General features: G+C 34.2%; 1 protein-coding gene across 1 annotated transcript in view; it reads left to right on the top strand.

The window, feature by feature from the left end:
- EMC2 (ER membrane protein complex subunit 2) overlaps window positions 1-19509 on the top strand; it is a 49362-nt gene that overhangs the window by 1250 nt on the left and 28603 nt on the right. The window contains exons 2-5 of the mRNA XM_061123600.1: window positions 5502-5615; window positions 6133-6197; window positions 8706-8791; window positions 16876-16933. Of these exons, the coding sequence (XP_060979583.1) occupies window positions 5502-5615; window positions 6133-6197; window positions 8706-8791; window positions 16876-16933 (323 nt within the window). The remainder of the gene's footprint in view (window positions 1-5501; window positions 5616-6132; window positions 6198-8705; window positions 8792-16875; window positions 16934-19509) is intronic.

Genomic DNA, 19509 nt, shown 5'->3' with positions numbered 1-19509 from the left:
TAGATCCTGATGATACCCAATTAAGTAACACACAGTCCCTACCTTTAGGGAGTTCATAATCTGATGGAGAAAGATAGACTTGTAAAAACGTAGTTTTAAAAGGCACGTGTCAGGATATATTCCTTCAGTAGCTATGTGGCTATTATTTTTAATGCTTTTAAAAAATGTTTCAAATAGTTCATGGTTTTTTGAAAGTGCTATTTTGAAGGTATGTTCAACATAAATTTCTTAGATGATAATATCATGTGTAGACGCACAGGAAATGAGTAGATGCAGTCGAGGTGATTTAACTGAGTGGCTTAGACCTTACCCTCTGGACATTCTAAAGATGAGTGACATAATTACTTAGATGAGTAAATAATTACTTCCCAGGTCTGTTGAGGAACAAAAGGGAAAAAATATGTTGAAGTGCTTATAAACTATTAAATAACATATTAAAAAAAATGATCTGGCTCCTGCCTGTGTCATCAGCTTTATCTTAAGTTACTTTCCCGGTTACTATTTGATCTGGCCATACTGGCTTTTGTTGAATTCCCTATGTGCAATATTCCTCTTGTCTTAAGACTGGACATAAGCTATTCCTTCCGATGGAAGTGTTCTTACCTCTTTGTTCTAGTCTTATACTCTACCCATTATATTCTATCATTTCTTAGAATTCCCGTCAAAAGTCACATACATACTTAAGAGAGCCTTTCCCACCCCCCTCCCGACTCCACCCCTCACCCCCTCCTATTCCTATCCCCACATGAAAGTTTGAAAGAAAAAGACAACAAAAGCAACAAAATTTACCGTTGGTCTATGTATGTATACTATTTAAATATGTATATGTAATATGTATAATGTGTATACTATTATACATATATACTAAATATGTATACTATTTAACTATGTATACTATTGAAATACTTACCCAATTGTGTTACATTTAAAAATTTTGTCTCTCCTAGAGTGAAGAGAGGGCCAGAGCCTTTCTTGTTCTAGAGCGTGAGGTACTGGAGGAACTCAGTAATCTTTTGACTAACTGAATTATTAGCAGGATTAAAATGAACATTAGGGACTTCCCTGGTGATCCAGTGGCCAAGACTCTGCGATCCCAATGCCATGGATCCAGATTTGATCTCTGATCAGGGAACTGTTGATGAGCCTCATCTAAGAGTGAACATGCTACATCTAAAGATTCTACCAGCCACGACCAAAAGAAAAAAAAAGCCCCAAAGATCCTGCATATCCAACTTAAAAAAAAAGAAGATTCTGCATGATGCAACTAAGACCTGGTGTGACTAAATTATATATATACACATACATATATATAAGAATGTTAACAAATCATCACAAAGACTGACTATAAGTCATTTTTTTAGTGTAGGAATGATTTTTTAGTATCTTAGACAACTCACTTAACAGTATACCGTTTGCTCATTTGTAATTAATGAGTAGAATTAAAATTGCATTTTTGGGCACTTATAGGAAAAAGTATTATAGATTTTTCTTTCAGAGACTTAGGGTAACAAGAGGGTGATGGGAGGACCGTCAGGGGTAGTTTTTTTGTCTCAATTTTTTGCAGGAGGGAGTGTCAGTTGACTTGTGTCTTACAAATTCCATTGAATACCATCATTAAGTAATGGGAATTGTTAGTTCAAAGACTAGTGTGATTTTTGTAATAGGAAAATTTATCACATATTTATAAAAGACATGTATACTAAAACTCTCTTAGTCTTTATTGGGTTCTGCAAAAACGTAGGGATATGGTTTATTTATTCAGCCAGTTGAAAGTTACTGATGATTATTATTAAATATATGGAGGAATTTGGAGGTGGGAAAGAGTTGAAGGAGGGTGTAGTCAAGTCAGGTCTCTTGAGAATAGGGTATTTGGGCAGAGTATGGGTAGGATGCCTAGCACAAAGCCTGGCCTATAATTGGCATTGAATGAGTGTTTGAAAAAATATTTATTGAAAATGTTTGAGGGGATTTTAGTTGTATATACTCACTGTCTCTACTTCTCTTTATTCAGTCAAACAACCACAAATTGGTTTCAGTACTCTATTAGTTCAGTAAAATTTCTAGAGATCTAATGCCCAGTCTAATGTATCTATTTTGTACATCTATACTACATTTGTCATTGCAGATCATTCCCTCTGAAAAATTCTTTTGTTGGTTTCTTAATAACATTAGGCTCTCTTATTATTTTTCAGAACTTTGCTACATTCTCTACATCCGTTTGCTCCTTATTTTTTGAAGTCCTCAGTGGCCCTTTCCTTAGCCCTCTTCTTAATCTGTTATTGGCGGTGATTAATCCTGAGTTCAATAGACTCCTGACTGATGCAGACATAGATGTTATGTGGTTTGTGAATGCCCTGAAATTATATGCAAAATTGAATGTGTGTGTTTTTTTCTCTTTATTTATTTTTATTTTTAAAAATGTATTTGTTTTTAATTGAAGGATTGGTTTCTACCAAATATCAACGTGAAACAGCCGTAGGTTTACCTGTGACCCCTCCCACTTGAACATCCCTAAATGTGTTTTTAAACATGTACATATTTCTGAGAAAAGTTGGTTCAGAGGTTTCATCAGTTTCAAAGAGCTTTAAAAAGATTTAATGTCTTCTGTGGGTAATCATCCACACCTCCCTCTGATTGCTGTATTAGTCTATATGCTAAATAACATGTTAAACATGTTTGAGTACTTTGCACCCGGCACTGTTCCCATTATGCAGCATTCTTAACTTATAACGAGCAATAGAATACAAAGGTTAAACTAAACGGAGTAGATCAAATATGGAGTCAGGTTTGTTCTTCCCTATTTTACCCTGCTCTCTTAATTTTTCCTCTTCTGGTGACTGAAGCTTCAGGTTTTTTTTTTTAGGGTCTCTTAGGAGAAGTCTTTGACAGAGAAACATGTTCTCCACCCCTGTAATAGGTTATGTAAATGAAGAATTAACCTGAGCTCCATTTTGCAATGTCCTGAAGAAACTCCTTTCCTTTGCCCTCTCCCCCTCATCTAGGTGTGTTGGGAAATTTCCCAGTCCCTTAGCACATTAGATACTCTTATCTGTCTACCATGGTTCATGCTCTTTGCTATAGACTTCATCTAACAAACTCTCTTTAATCCTTAGGGCTTGTTTCACTTATCACAGGTGTCTTCCTTAACCTTTCTCCTTGTCAGGTGGAATTAATCATCCCCTCACCTTGCTTTCTTAGTGCTCTGAGCATAACCACTGTCTTTTATCACATTATTTTGTGGTTGTCTACAGCTTGTCTGTTAACTTGTTGACTTCTTAGGCACAAGGGTTGATTCTTTTTTCACTGTTTCTAGAATGTTATAAAAATAATGTATTAATATATTTTTGAATGATTAAGTAGAAGTCATGGGGGACATGACAATAGGTGAAAGGGGAATGATTTAAGTCAGGGATTTCCCATTTATATACCTTGGTTATGAATAAGTAGGAATGGAAAGTTGAATACTATTGGTAAGTGGATAAGTGAGAAATTTGACTAAAAAGGAGATGGGACCAGTTTTTCCCATTTAGTCTCTAGTTTATGGAAAGGAATTGTACAGTGTCTTAAAGGACATTGCAGGGTACGGGCAAGGAGTGTAGTTTTGTGAAACAGATCTGTAAAACACTAAATTTATATCCCCAAGACGCTTACTGTTTTAAAATAATCTGCCAGGTCAACAAAGAGTATGAACTTCAGATGATAGTTACGGTATAGGGGCTTGTATTGGTTTCTGAAATGGAAGCAGTCTTATAAGACTGAGCCCTTAAACTGTGGGGTATGAATAACTTACTTTTTTGTTTGCCTGCTCAATTCCTCTTCAGTCTTTAAGATTCAGTTTAATTTACTTCCCGTGTAGAATGAGTTAAGCTCATTTGTAGGTTTTCAGTAGAAGGAATTCAGTTCAGTTCAGTTGCTCAGTCATGTCCAACTCTTTGTGACCCCATGGACTGCAGCACTCCAGGCTTCCCTGTCCATCACCAACTCCCGGAACTTACTCAAACTCATGTCCATCGTGTTGGTGATGCCATCCAACCATCTCATCTTCTGTCGTCCCCATCTCCTCCTGCCTTCAATCTTTCCCAGCATCAGGGTCTTTTCGGATGAGTCAGCTCTTCACATCAGGTGGCCAAAGTATTGGAGTTTTAGCTTCAGCATCAGTCCTTCCAATGAATATATAGGACTGATTTCTTTTAGGATGAACTGGTTGGATCTCCTTGCAGTCCAAGGGACTCTCAAGAGTCTTTTCCAACACCACTGTTCAAAAGCATCAATTCTTTGGCCCTCAGCTTTTTTTATAGTCCAACTCTCACATCCACACATGACTGCTGGAAAAACCATAGCTTTGATTAGAGGGACCTTTGTTGGCAAAGTAATGTCCCCGCTTATTAATTCATGATTTTCTAAGACTATTTTTTTGTAAATTCAGGTAGGGTCTATTTTCATCTTATGATTATTTTTGTTTTCTTTTGTAGACTTTGAACTGTAGGGACCAAGATAGTACATACAAAAGTAGTGAAAATCCCATGTGCTTCTCTTTTATTTATTCTCTAGAAGAATAGCATATTGTTATTGATAATTTAACTCATGTATTCAGTAACATTCAATAACAACTTAAGTCAGCTATTTAAATCTATACAACATGTGTGTCAGTAGAAGGAAGAAGGTAACTATATGAATATATAAGATTTTTCAGAGGTAAGAGTAGAAAGCATGTATGTAACTGGTGAATTGGACAGTTTATTCTACCTTAACTATATAAAAAAGGGATCTTTTTTCTGGATTAGGTACTCTCCCACTCCTAGTTATTATTTCTGCTTTTATCAAAATGCTGTTCTTTGAAATTCCAGAGTTCCCTCTTGTATTAAAACATGCAAAATTGTTCTCTCAACTTTTGTTATTTGCTAGTGCCTTTGGCCTTACTTTACATTATTCATTTTATTCTTTATATATAAGCAAAAATTTCCTTTGTCCTAATTTTTCTGTGTTGATTTCCTTATGTAATTGTGTATTTTTGTATGTTATATGGACCGTTGTAGTAATGTTTTTAAGGGAGTTTTGTGATAAATATTCCTTCAGTGCTGATAGCCAGCCTAATGTGATACCCTGATTGTGAAAATTTTATATTCTTGAGTCAGTGGAGCACTTTGAATTTTTTCAGAGTTCAGTGTGTAACATTATTCATTGTTCTGAAAAAATCATCCAAACTTTTATCAAATTCTGAACATTGTCACCTCAAAAAAGCATGATCCATAGTTGCCTGAAGGGATAGAGGATCCATGCCATACAGTAAAGATAGCTGTAATATCAGTTGCAATTTCAGTCTTCTAAAGAATCTGTTGCTCTTGTTAAATTGATTTTCCACTTTATGAAATTTGAGATACCACAGATTTTACATTACTGTGAGTGTATTTTCTTTACTTAAAAAGTTGACTTCATCTTGTCAACTTGTTTGAAATTAATCAAATAATTTGTATATATAATTGCAAGCTTATTTTTTTCAGAAATGCGAGATAAAATGAGAAAATGGAGAGAAGAAAACTCACGAAATAGTGAGCAAATTGTGGAAGTTGGAGAGGAATTAATTAGTGAATATGCTTCTAAGCTTGGAGATGATAGTAAGTTTTTAAATCTATTATGTTCATGCTCAGCACATGTTTAAATCATTTACAGTTTATTTTTTTAAATCCTGTCATTATGATTTTTCTGCTGTTAATATCAATCCATGATTTATTATTGTTTAAAACACTTCTCAGGAAGGCTGAATGATAACTTTTATTTTTAGAAGGGCTTATCATTATTGGTAGTAGTGAAGCTATCAAATAGGCATTTTTGTTTTAAAGCTCACAAGGCTGTAGTTCTGGGCAGATCAAAAATGTATTTCATAATGAATCTTTTAAAACAGGAAAGGTATTAAATAATTGAATTTTTTTTTAACCTGGTAAGATATTAATATATTATGCATTGCTAAAAATATCAGGACACTTTTTCTTTAATTCCAGATGTAATATAATAAATCACTTTTCAGTTGTAAATAATGTTCTTTAAAATATCAGAAGCAAGAAGAATTCATTATCTAATTTCTGTTGTGAGATTTTTATATTAAATTCACTTTCTTCCTGTTTGTGTGTTTAGTTTGGATCATATATGAACAGGTGATGATTGCAGCCCTCGACTATGGTCGGGATGACTTGGCATTGGTGAGTATATTTTATTTTATATTTAATTTCCTTCATGAATTATGTATAAGCAGTATGTGGCTTGTAGTGAATGCTTTCTGTAGCTGTTTTTTAGTGCTACTCTTGAGTTGGTAGGACTGACTAGGTACTTTAGGACACATCATATTTTTATATCTTTTTAACAATCCTGAAAAGTAGATATTTAGTGTCCCAGTTTCACTGCAAAGGTTAAATTAGTTGGTGAAGGTATTTTACTTAATAGGTGGTTTATACTATATTATAGAGTTAAAAATAAGCATATAGTTTAAAACAAATTTGTCTTTTGGGTTGTTAAATGACTTATGTTGTACATAACATTAAATATTGTTTTGAGATATTTTAAATGTATATCTTAAAATTATTAGAAAATCCTAACATGTACAGAACATGACTTAAAATACTCATACCAGGTATTTAAGTGGGGCCTGATGCATTATGAAAGTAATTTTTAATTTAATTTTAATTAATTTTAAAGTAAAATAATAATAGCTATATTTTTGAACACTCATATGCTAGGCACTATTCTAAATGCCTTACATCATTTTTATTTTACATGCTTTATTTGATCTATATAATTATTTCTTAATTTGATTTGTTTGATCATATCACTATATTTATTGTATAAATCAGGAAGCAGTGGTTTATGTTTTGTAATCCTGACCTCTTAAGTGCTCCTTCATGCTGCTTCCTCATAAGCCAAGAAAATACAAAAAAACAATACCAGAGAGTAGAAATACCTGGAGAACATATACAAGTCTAATTGGCATTGTCCTTTTCAATGTAATTTGTGTTAGCAGTACATTTAATTCTGGTGGAGTTGCCCATGATAAAAAATATTCCACAAAACATTTGTATTACCTTTAAAACCTATGAGACATAGTCTTTTGAATAGCAACAGAGGTGGCAGCTTATTTTTTGCTGGAGATTTTGAAATAATTTTTTGTATAGCAAAATGCCATTTGATAAAGTAGGAGATCAAGTGAGTAGATAACTTTTCTGGTAACAGTGTTTTTTTTAATGGTTCAGAATTTCAGCACAGTTAGCTTTACTGAACAAGAACTATGAGTTTTGCATGATATGAAAGAACTAATTGAACTTCACTTTCTGTTTTAATTAACTTGAATATTTTTCTTATTATAGAATTTACAGACACAGACTTTGAAGCTATACTGCCAAATCATATTAAAACTTATTTTCTTATTAATAATCTGTTCATTAGTTAAATGCATTTTTAATCACTTATGGTTTGGGGAACTAGAAAGGATCATTTTTATTATCCTTAACATTTCTAAGACTCTTAAAATCCCTCATGCTCAATAAATATTTGATTATTTGTTTAATTGAGTTGATGGGTGAATTATGAATATCTGCCAAAGGACGATTGGTACTCCATTGATATTTTGTCTGTATTTTATGGGCCTAAATCAGGACAAGTGTTCTGACAAGGTGATTGATTAATATATGATTTGAACAAGGCATAAGTGTTAATAATATTTGATCAAGACTTCAGAGTACTACCAAAGAGCTTAATTTTTATCTAGAGAATGCTTATGCAGTAGTTAGGAACAAAAGGCCAGGAAACTGTTGTAGTTAGTTAAGGTGGGCTTGATTCATTATGGAAGCAGTTTTTAAGGAGGAGTGATATGTTAGTATTCAAAGACTCATTCAGTTCAGTTCAGTTCAGTCGCTCAGACGTGTCCGACTCTTTGCGACCCCATGAATCGCAGCACGCCAGGCCTCCCTGTCCATCGCCAACTTCCAGAGTTTACTCAAACTCATGTCCATCGACTCGGTGATGCCATCCAGCCATCTCATCCTCTGTTGTCCCTTTCTCCTCTTGCCACCACTCCCTCCCAGTATCAGGGTCTTTTCCAGTGAGTCAACTCTTCGCATGAGATGGCCAAAGTATTGGAGTTTCAGCTTCAGCATCAGTCCTTCCAGTGAACACCCAGGACTGAGCTCCTTTAGGATGGACTGGTTACATCTCCTTGCAGTCCAAGGGACTCTCAAGAGTCTTCGCCAACACCGCAGTTCAAAAGCATCAATTCTTCAGTGCTCAGCTTTCCTCACAGTCCAACTCTCATATCCATACATGACCACTGGAAAAACCATAGCCTTGACCAGACGGACCTTTGTTGGCAAAGTAATGTCTCTGCTTTATAATATGCTATCTAGGTTGGCCATAACTTTCCTTCCAAGGAGTAAGCGTCTTTTAATTTCATGGCTTAGTGGCCCCCATAATCTCATTTTCTTAGTTAAGAGTTTGACTAGTTTCTGAGAACTCATTGTTGTCCTCACTGTAAATTCACAGTTGTTCTTTCACTCCATTTTTCATTACTGATTAATTTCACTTATGTCATTAGATCTCAGTAATGAAATTATTTAAGAAGATACACTGAAGACTATGAAAGGCATTCCTTATAGATCATTTAGTATATGTAGTGTAATTACTGTCCTTCAGGTCTTTTTATAATTTTTTTTCTTTTTTAGTTTTGTCTTCAGGAGTTGAGAAGACAGTTCCCTGGAAGTCACAGAGTCAAGAGACTAACGGGCATGAGATTTGAAGCCATGGAGAGGTAACTGAATCTTGCATATAGTTTGATCCTGTTTTCAAATGGCAAACATGGGGTCTTAAATTTAGGTCCTCCTGCACCAGTGGCAGCATCATTAATTATGCAAGATCTTTTGCTGCTCAGCTTCCGAATAGTGTCAGAGTACTTCTCAGCATCACTCCTCCAAGTTATTCCCATTAGATAGAATTTGACATAAGAGAGGAATCCATTTATCATCTTTGGCCTCGTGGAATGGGACCATGCTTTGGATTAAGAACTGACTTCATATCCTATTACTAAGGATTTATTATCTTTTGGCCTGGAAAATTATTTAACTTGTTTAAGTTTTTTCAGTCTTATTCCTCTGTAAAACAAGAATATTACCAGCTTGTCAGGGTTGTTTTGAGAATTAGTAATGATATATGTATAGTACCCTCATAGGCACTCAAAATATAGAAGCTACTATATATATATATATTTTTAATTGAGGTATAATTGATACAGGGACTAAGACTAAGGGGAAAATATGTTCAGTCATGTTCGAATCTTTGTGACCCCATAAACTGCAGTCGGCCAGGCTCCTCTGTCCATGGGGATTCTTCAAGCAACCCACTGGAGTGGATTGCCATGCCCTCCTCCAGGGGATCTTCCCAACCCAGGGGTGGAACCCAGGTCTCCCACACTGCAGGATTCTTTCTTTACCTACTGAGCCACCAGGGAAGCCTGTAATTGATATATAACATTATATTAGTTTCAGGTGTATAGCATAACAATTTGATAAATGTGTATGTATATTGTGAAATGATTACCATAATAAGTTGAACATTCATCATCATAGTTATAAATTTTTATTTTCTTATAAGAATGTTTAAGATTTACTCTGTTAGCAACTTTTAATTATACAACACAGTATTGTTAGCTATAATAAACCATGTTGTAGTATGTCCCAGGATTTAATTTATCTTATAACTGGAAGTTTGTACCTTTTGACCACCTTCACCCATTTCTCCCAATCCCCATCCCCTCCTCTCACAACCACTAATCTGTTCTATGTATCTATGAGTTCATGTTCTCTTTGATTCTACATGTAGGTGAGATCACATAGTATTTATCTTTCTTGGTCTGACTTACTACACTTAGCATAATGCCCTTAAGGTTCATCCAGGTTGTCATAAATGGCAGAATTTCTTTCCTTTTTATGGCTAATATTACATTGTGTTAATATATACAGTTAAACTTTGAACAGCATGGGTTTGAATCGTGTGGGTCCACTTAATACATAAATTTTTTTTAATAGTAAATATTACAGTGCTGCACCGTCTGTAGTTGTTGAATCTGTATGTAGAATCTTGACGAAGGAAGGACCAAGTATATGGAGGGCCTATTCTAAGTTTTATATATATATATATATGGAATTTCAACTTGATGTAGGTTTGGTTTTTAAACCTACCTTTAAGTTATTATGTGTTATTTATGGAATTTCAACTGTGATGTAGGCTTCCCTGATTTCTGCATTGTTCAAGGGTCAGATTTCTTTATCTGTTTATCTATTGATAAACACTTCTGTTATTTCCATGCCTTGGCTAGTGTAAATATTTCTGCAGTGAACATGGGGCTTCAGATATCTTTTCAAGTTAGTGATTTTATTTCCTTGAGTGAATACCCTAAATTAGAATTGACTTTATCAAATGGTAGTTCTGTGTTTAATTTTTTGAGGAACTTTTATACTGTTTTCCATAGTGACTGTGTCAATTTACATTCCGTCTACAGTGCAGTTCCCTTTTTTCCACATCCTCTCCAAGACTTGGTATGTTTTGTTTTTTTGATAATAGTCATTCTAACAGGTATGAGATGATATCACATTGTGGTTTTAATTTTTATTTCCCTGATGATTACTGATGTTGAGCACCTTTTCATGTATTTGTGTGTCTTCTTTAGGAAAATGTATATTCAATTCCTCTGCTCCTTTTTACTTAGATTGCTTTTTTATTTTTGCTATTGAATTATATAAGCTCTTATAATATTTTGGCTGTTAACCTCTTATTAGATATGATTTGCAAATGTTTTCTCCCATTCCATAGGTTGCCTTTTCATTGTGTTGATGTTTTCCTTTGCTGTGCAGAAGCTTTTCAGTTTGATGTAGTCCCACTTGTTAACTTTTGCTTTTGTTGACTTTGCTTTTTGTGTAAAATTCAAAAAATCACCAATACTGATGTCAGGGAGCCTACCACCTATGTTTTCTTCCGGGGGTTTTATGGTTTTGGATCTTCTGTTCAGCTCTTTAATCCAATTTTGAATTTTTCTGTGTGGTATAAAGACAGAGGTCCAGTTTCACTCAGCTGTTTAGTTTTCCAACATCACTTATTGAAGAGAGTGGTTTTTTCCTATTGTATATTCTTAGCTTCTTTGTTGTGAACTAATTGACCATATATGTGTGGGCTCTCTGTTCTGTTCCATTGATTGATGTGTCTGTTTCTTTGTCAGTACCATATTGTTTTGATTAATATAGTTTTGTAATATAGTCTGAAATCAGATAGCTTGATCCCTTCATCTTTTTTTTTCTTGCTCATGATTACTTTGGCTATTTGAGATCTTTTGTGATTCTATACAAATTTTAGGGTTGTTTTGTTCTATTTCTTTGTGAAATGTCATTGGAATTTTAAGAATTGCACAGAATCTATAGATTTCTTTGGATACTATGGATATTTTACCAATATTAATTCTTCCAATTCTTGAGCATGAGCTGTCATCTCATTTATTTGTATCAGTTTCTTTCATCAGTATCTTAAATTTGTAATATATAGGGCTTTCAACTCTGATTAAATTATTTCTAGGTATTTTATTCTTTTTTATGCAGTTATAAATGGGATTGTTTTCTTAATTTCTCTTTCCAATAAGATTCTTATTAGTGTATTGAAACACAACAGATTTTTGTATATTGATTTTGTATCCTGCAACTTCACTGTTTGTTACTTGTAACAGCATTTGATGGCATAAGTGTTGATTGTCTTCACCTGTCTGGCAGTTTTGGATGCAGTGGCTTTCCCTGTAAGTTTAATTGTCTGATGGATCTACGAGTAGTTGGTTTGGTATGTTTATCTTTTTCTTGTGAGGATAGGAGTGATGATTTCCAGTCTTTATGTGCCAGAACAGGAACCAAAAATCTGAGGATCTTTTCATGCAGTTTTTGGACATTTATATATGTTCTTTGGAGACATGTCTGTTCATATTTTCTGTTTTTAAATTGGATTAATTTATGTCTTTTTATTATTTAGCTGTAAGAGATCTTTATATATAGTCTAGATGCAGGTCTTTTATCACATATATTTGATTTGCAAAAATTTTCTTGCATTACTCAGCTTGTCTTTCACTTGTTCAGTGATGTCCTTTGATTACAAAACTTTTTTTTAAAAATTAAGTTCACTGTTTCTTTTGTTGCTTATCATTTGGGTGTTATTTCTAGAAACCATTGCCTAATTCAAAGTCACGAAAATTACACCTATTGTCTTCTAAGTGTTTTATAATTTGGGTTTTTACACTGAGATCATTGACACATTTTGAGTTAATATTTTTTATGGTATGAAGCAGGTGTCCGATTTTATTCTTTCTTTTGTAGATATCTGGTTGTCCTAGCACCAGAAAAAACTACATTCCCCATTGAATTGTCTTGGGCAATTAAATCAGTTGAATGTTAATTATGTTATGGTTTATTTCTGGGCTTTGAGTTCTGTTCCATCAATATATATGTTTATTATATACCACACTGTGTTGAATCCAATAATGATATTGTAGCTTTGTAGTAGTTCTAAAATTGGGAGGTGTGTCCTTCAACTTTGTCCTTTTCTTTTTTTTTAAAGATTATTTTGTCTATTCTCAGTCTCTTAAGTTTTTTTTTTTTCTCTTAAGTTTTTATATTCATTTTATAGTCAGGTTGTTGGTTCTTACCTTTTTAACTTGGTGCTTTAGGTGAGACAGGGTTTACTTGTACTTCACTTGTAGTTTTTTTCTTGCAAGATTTATTGATACAGTTTTTCTTAACCCTTTTATTCCTATGACTTTGGCTTATCTGTTTTATCTGTGTGTATTTTAATATCTTTGGATCTTCTCTGTTAGTAAGCAAAGGGCATGGATAAATAAAATAAAATAGTATTGCAGTTAGCAGAAAATAATTTTGAATCAGAGAGCAGAATGGAAGAAATCTGCAAAGGATTGCTCCTGAATCAGTATTCTATTCTATTAGCACTTTTTTTTTTTTTACTTCAAATAGTATGAATTCCTAGACCATTCTTGAAATATATGGATAACAAAACACATCCCAGAGTCTAAGATGAATGATTTTTCAGATTATCTTTTTTAACACATTTTAATAGAGATCATTTCTCTACCTTCTTTCCAATCATACAAAAAATTAATATGGTAGTAATAATTTATTCTTAAGTATTAACTCAAGTTTCTAGTGAACTTTAGTTTCTTTAAGCCTTTATACTTTAATTAAAACTCATATCATTTTACCTAGTAAGATTTTACTATTTTTCCAGAAAGAGTGGTTGTTTATGTGTTTTTGTTACATAGGACCTTTAACCATTTTCATACATGATTGTGTGAATTAGAATTATCTGTGACATTTAAAAAGTACGTAGTTGCCTAGTCTTCACTCTACTGACATGTCTGAAATCAATAAGGGGAGTAATGCAGGACAGTAGACAGGTAGATTTGAGAATGTTGTTGACTCAAGATAAATTTTTATGGACCTTTAGTGTATTAATCAGGATTCTCTAGAGAAAGAGAACCAATGAGATGTGTGTGTGTGTGTCTGCACGCATGGGTGTGCATAATGGAGATTTACTATGAGGCAGATATGGAGGCTGAGAAGTCCCAAGATCTGCTGTTTTTGACCTGGAGACCCAGGAAAGCTGGTACTGTAATTCAGTCTGAGACCAGGTCTGAAGGCCTGAGAACCAGGCTGATGGTGTAAATTTCAGTTTGAAGTCTGAAGGCAGGAGAAGGTGAGATAAAATGTCCCAGCTCTAGGAGTGTGAGGCAGTAAAAGGAGATGAATTCCTCCTTGTTCTTCCCTTGTTCTGTTTAGGCCCTCAAGGGATTGAATGGTGGCCACCACATTGGGGAAGGCAGTCTGTTTTACTAAGTACATGAATTGAAATGCTAATCTCATCTGGAAACACCTTTAGACATACCCAGAAATAATATTTGATCTGGGCACCCCATGATTGACACAGAAAATTAATCATCACACCCAGTTTTTACATAAATTATTTTTTTAAAATTATAACTTAAATATGTTCGAATGTAAAACTATTAATGCCTTATGTATATAGTTTTCAAACTATAAAGACAATGTAGGTTTTCTAATAAAATACCAAAAAGACTCAAAAATCTTAAGAATTCACATTATTAGTATCACTGTATTAATGAAATGAATGGTTTCCTATTTTCCTCTGTCATTTCCAGTATATTTCCCAGAGGTTATATAGGAGGGAGAAGATCCCCAGGTGATTCTTATGTACTTTGTCTTGTGAGAACCAGTGCTTTTTAGCATTAATTTTTGCCCTTGTTTATATACTTTATTGTTTTGTTTTATTATTATTTAATGATTTTATTTTCTGTTTTCTGTGGTTGCAGATTCTTGTGAGGCTAGCATACCTATAATCAAATATTACCATGTATTTGATTTCTAAAGTGATTTTCTTTTTCTGAGCTATTGCTAACTCTGATTAACTTAGGATGTAGTGATGCTGTTTGGCCTTTGCATGGTATAATCACATTGAAAAATTAAGTCTGCTTTTAATTTTCTCAGTAGTCTGCTACCATTAGTTAAAATATTCTTATCTATTGACATGACTGTAATCACAAATACAGTCTTGATCATTAAAATTGTGGGGCAATGTTCGATTAAAGGATGTGTCATGTGATGATATAGAATATTCTATGTGTTGAGTATCATTAAGAGAAAAACTTAAAAAATTATCATAGAGAACTTAAGAATAGATCTCAAGAGTATATCTGCTGTCCCTAGTTTTATAAACACTGCTATAAAAGTTTTTAAGCATGGATTTTTGCTTTCTCTAAAGATCTTATATGGAAGTGAAGAAATTGATTGGAAGGGAGTTGGGGGATATGGATATGGTTAGGAAAGAATTTCAGAATCACTTAACTATCTCCTTGTACTCCAAATAAGATTACCATATATAGGAGTGTATTGTTAGATAAAGTGCTTTATGTGATTTCTGATGTATCACTCCTTTTGATTCACTATCATACAGTGTTTTATCCTGTCATATTTGATTATTTTTTTCACTTGATAAATTTGTTGTTTCCCATGTGAGATTGTGAACTATGGAGTTGGAAAAGACTTTTTTTTTTTTACTTGTATAGAATGCTTCATTTATTTATTTATTTATTTATTTATTTTTTACTTGTATAGAATGCTTCATTTATTTTTTTTATTTTTTGAAGTATTAAGAATTTTTCCCCTTTATGATAACCCTACATGCAAAACAGAAAAAGAGACACAGATGTACAGAACAGACTTTTGGACTCTGTGGGAGAAGGCGAGGGTGGGATGTTTCAAGAGAACAGCATGTATATTATCTATAGTGAAACAGATCACCAGCCCAGGTTGGATGCATGAGACAAGTGCTCGGGCCTGGTACACTGGGAAGACCCAGAGGAATCGGGTGGAGAGGGAGGTGGGAGGGGGGATCGGGGTGGGGAATACATGTAACTCCATGTCTGATTCATGTCAATGTATGACAGAACCCACTACAATATTGTAATTAGCCTCCAACTAATAAAAATAAATGAAAAAAAAAAAAAGGAAAAGACTCTTGAGAGTCCCTTAGACTGCACGGAGGTCAAACCAGTCAGTCTTGAAAGAAATCAGTCCTAAATATTCATTGGAAAGACTGATGCTGAAACTGAAGCTCCAATACTTTGGCCACCTAATGCGAAGAACTGACTCATTGGAAAAGACCCTGATTCTGGGAACGATTGAAGGCAGGAGGAGAAGGGGACAACAGGGGATGAGATGGTTGGATGGCACAGTGACTTGATGGACATGAGTTTGATCAATCTCCAGGAGTTGGTGATGGACAGGGAAGTCTGGCATGCTGCATTCCATGGGGTTGCAAAGAGTTGGACACAACTGAATGACTGAACTGAACTAAACTGATATGAGGTTGTAACCCAACAAAGTATATTATGTGTACATACTTGGTTTGGTCGCTAAGTCGTGTCCAACTCTTGCAACCCCATAGGCTGTAGCCCAGAGGGCTCCTCTCTCCATGTGCATGGGATTTTCCAGGCAAGACCAGAGTGGGTTGCCATTTCCTTCTCCAGGGGATCTTCCCAACCCAGGGATCGAACCCAGGTCTCCTGCACGGCAGGCAGAGTCTTTACTGACTGAGCCAACAGGGAATTCCTTAATAGGTGCTTAATGAATTGAACTGTACAGCTCAACTACGAAAAACTCTCATAAATATTTATTAAAGGAGAATTAACACATGGATTGGGGCTTCTCAGGTGGCTCAGTAGTAAAGAATCCCCCTGCGAAGCATGAATTTGATCCTTGGGTTGGGAAGATCCCCTGCAGAAGGAAATGGCAACCCACTGCCATATTCTTGACTGGGAAATCCCATGGACAGAGGAGCCTGGCAGTCTACAGTCCATGGGGTCACGAAAGAATCAGACATGACTTAGCAACTAAGAAAAAAAATACTTAGATCATTTCCTTGTGAAAATATTTGTTAAAATTAAACTTAAAAAAAAAAATACTTTATTTGCTGTAATTCTAGGTGTAACTGGGACCACAGAGGTATCTCTTTGAGCTGTAGTTTTTACCTTTGTATTTAGACCAAGTCAAATCAGTATGTTTTTGAAGTAAGTTTTTCTATAAATATTTTATTTATAATTTTTTTTTTGTTTAGAAAATGACATTGTATCAAACTTACTGTTATGTGAAGGTCAGAAGATGCTTAGTAGTAATTGTAAATACTTATAAAGTCTTTCCAGTTTAATCTTTTTCTGTATTTACTATTTGTCATTAAATTTTAAGGTAATGATTCTTGATATTTCTTTTTCTTTTTAAATAGATATGATGATGCTATTCAGCTATATGATCGAATTTTACAAGAAGATCCAACTAACACTGTAAGTTAGCTGGTTGTCCTGAAGATCAGTTAATTCTGTTTTAAGAAGTGAAATTATTTTACAAATAATGGAAAAATACACATGGAAACATATTTTGTTATTTGAAATATCTCATGATGGGTCACTTTAAAAAAAAGTAGGTTTTAACTCTTCAGTTAAATTTGGCTTACAAGATCTCTTATTAGAAAGCAGCTAGTTAAAATTTAGATAGAATAAATTTTATGTGCTTGTAAGAACAAACACCTGTCAGAACTTATAGTTTCTGCAATATTTTGAAGTTTATTAAATACTAACTTGTTTGGGTAGTTATATTTTAGTTGTCTTATTGAAAAATGAAAGATGCCATCTCAGTAATTAATGTATGGAATTAATTAATGAAAGGCTTTTTGGTAGTATTACCTGTTCTAAAAATATCATGGTGGAAAAAAAATTATTTTTTTAAATATTGAGAACATTTTAGTTTACTGTATTGGTATAATGGCTTAGATTATTTCTTTTAATATAATCCCACCCCAGAGAAATTTTCTCTGGAAACTTCCTAGGTGTTTTGTAGCTATTTAAATGGTAAGGATTCTCAGAAAATAGAAATTCAGGGAAAAGTTTTGACAACTGGAAGCTTATATATTATTAAAAAGCAGTTAATTTAGATATCCCAAATATCTAAAAAATTAAAATTGAAAAAAATTTAATAATCTTTTAATTTTATTTATCCTAATGTGTTGCCCTCTGTTTTAATAAAGCAATCCCTTATAAAAAGCACCATTTTTCTTTTCCTAAAGATTTTCTCATGTACTTATTTCAGCTGTAAGATTTCACCACAGTTTTAAAAGGTATTCTTTTTTTTTTTGCAGCCATATATTGAAAATATGATACCAGATTTCTGAAAAACTTGTTTCATGTAATTTTCTCATGCTAGTTTAAAAATCAGTAGTTTGTAATGTATTTTTTGAATTAGAAGTCAAATATTTCTGTGTCAGTTTAAGTTGGGCATATTTCAAAGAAATTAGTTCACTACAGGTTCTAAGATAATATGTAACTAAATATTATCCTGTCTTTGTAGTACTTTCCATGTTTTATGGGTTGGCTCCCCTCAGGTTATCTGAGGGGGTAGTAACTAAATCATTTGGTTGTTAGGTAAACATTCTATAACAAAGTGACTTAATTCAGCTTTGTTAGACGTATTATTCTTTCATCAAATATTATTTTTATCTAATCTTCCCTCAGTCCCTTCTGTCCTTCTGGAAATATTTATTTGAGTATCTGTCAGGAGCCACCAAAGTGTTGGTGTTACTAAAAATAAAGACAGTATTTCTGTTACCATATCCATAGAAAGCACTGTGGTAGACATTAAGGGAGAACAACAAAGCCATATAAGACCTAGAACTAATAAAGTCTGGTAGGGGAAGACTTTACTTACATTAAACAGTACAGACAGAGTGCCTAAAGAACTGTGGATGGAGGTTCATGACATTGTACAGGAGGCAGAGATCAAGACCATCCCCAAGGAAAAGAAATGCAAAAAGGCAAAATGGTTGTCTGAGGAGGCCTTACAAACAGCTGTGAATAGAAGAGAAGCAAAAGGCAAAGGAAAAAAGGAAAGATATACCTATTTGAATGCAGAGTTCCAAAGAATAGCAAGGAGAGATAAGAAAGTCTTCCTCAGTGATCAATGCAAAGAAATAGAGGAAAACAGTAGAATGGGAAAGACTAGAGATCTCTTCAAGAAAATTAGAGATACCAAGGAAACTTTTTCATGCAAAGATGGGCACAAGAAAACACAGAAATGGTATGGACCTAACAGAAGCAGAAGATATTAAGAAGAGGTGGCAAGAATACAAATACACAGAAGAACTGTACAAAAAAGATCTTCACGACCCAGATAATCACGATGGTGTGATCACTCACCTAAAGCCAGACATCCTGGAATGTGAAGTCAAGTAGGCCTTAGGAAGCATCACTATAAACAAAGCTAGTGGAGGTGATGGAATTCCAATTGAGCTATTTCAAGTCCTAAAAGCTGAAGCTGTGAAAGTGCTGTACTCAATATGCCAGCAAATTTGGAAAACTCAGCAGTGGCCACAGGAATGGAAAAGGTCAGTTTTCATTCCAATCCCAAAGAAAGGGAATGCCAAAGAATGCTCAAACTACCACACAATTGTACTCATCTCACATGCTAGCAAAGTAATGCTCAAAATTCTCCAAGCCAGGCTTCACAGTATGTGAACCATGAACTTCCAGATGTTGAAGCTGGATTTAGGAAAGGCAGAGGAACCAGAGATCAAATTGACAACATCCGTTGGATTGTCAAAAAAGCAAGAGTTCCAGAAAAACATCTGCTTCTGCTTTATTGACTGTGCCAATGCCTTTGACTGTGTGAATCACAACAAACTCTGGAAAATTCTTAAGGAGAAGGGAATACCAGACCACCTGACCTGCCTGTTGAGATATCTGTTCACAGGTCAGGAAGCAACAGTTAGAACTGGACATGTAACAACAGACTGGTTCAAGATAGGGAAAGGAATATGTCAAGGCTGTATATTTTCACCCTGCTTATTTAACTTACATGCATAGTACAT

The sequence above is a fragment of the Dama dama genome, chromosome 21, assembly GCF_033118175.1.
Source record: "Dama dama isolate Ldn47 chromosome 21, ASM3311817v1, whole genome shotgun sequence".
Lineage (NCBI taxonomy): Eukaryota > Metazoa > Chordata > Mammalia > Artiodactyla > Cervidae > Dama > Dama dama.
This window is presented reverse-complemented; position numbering and strand designations above follow the sequence as displayed.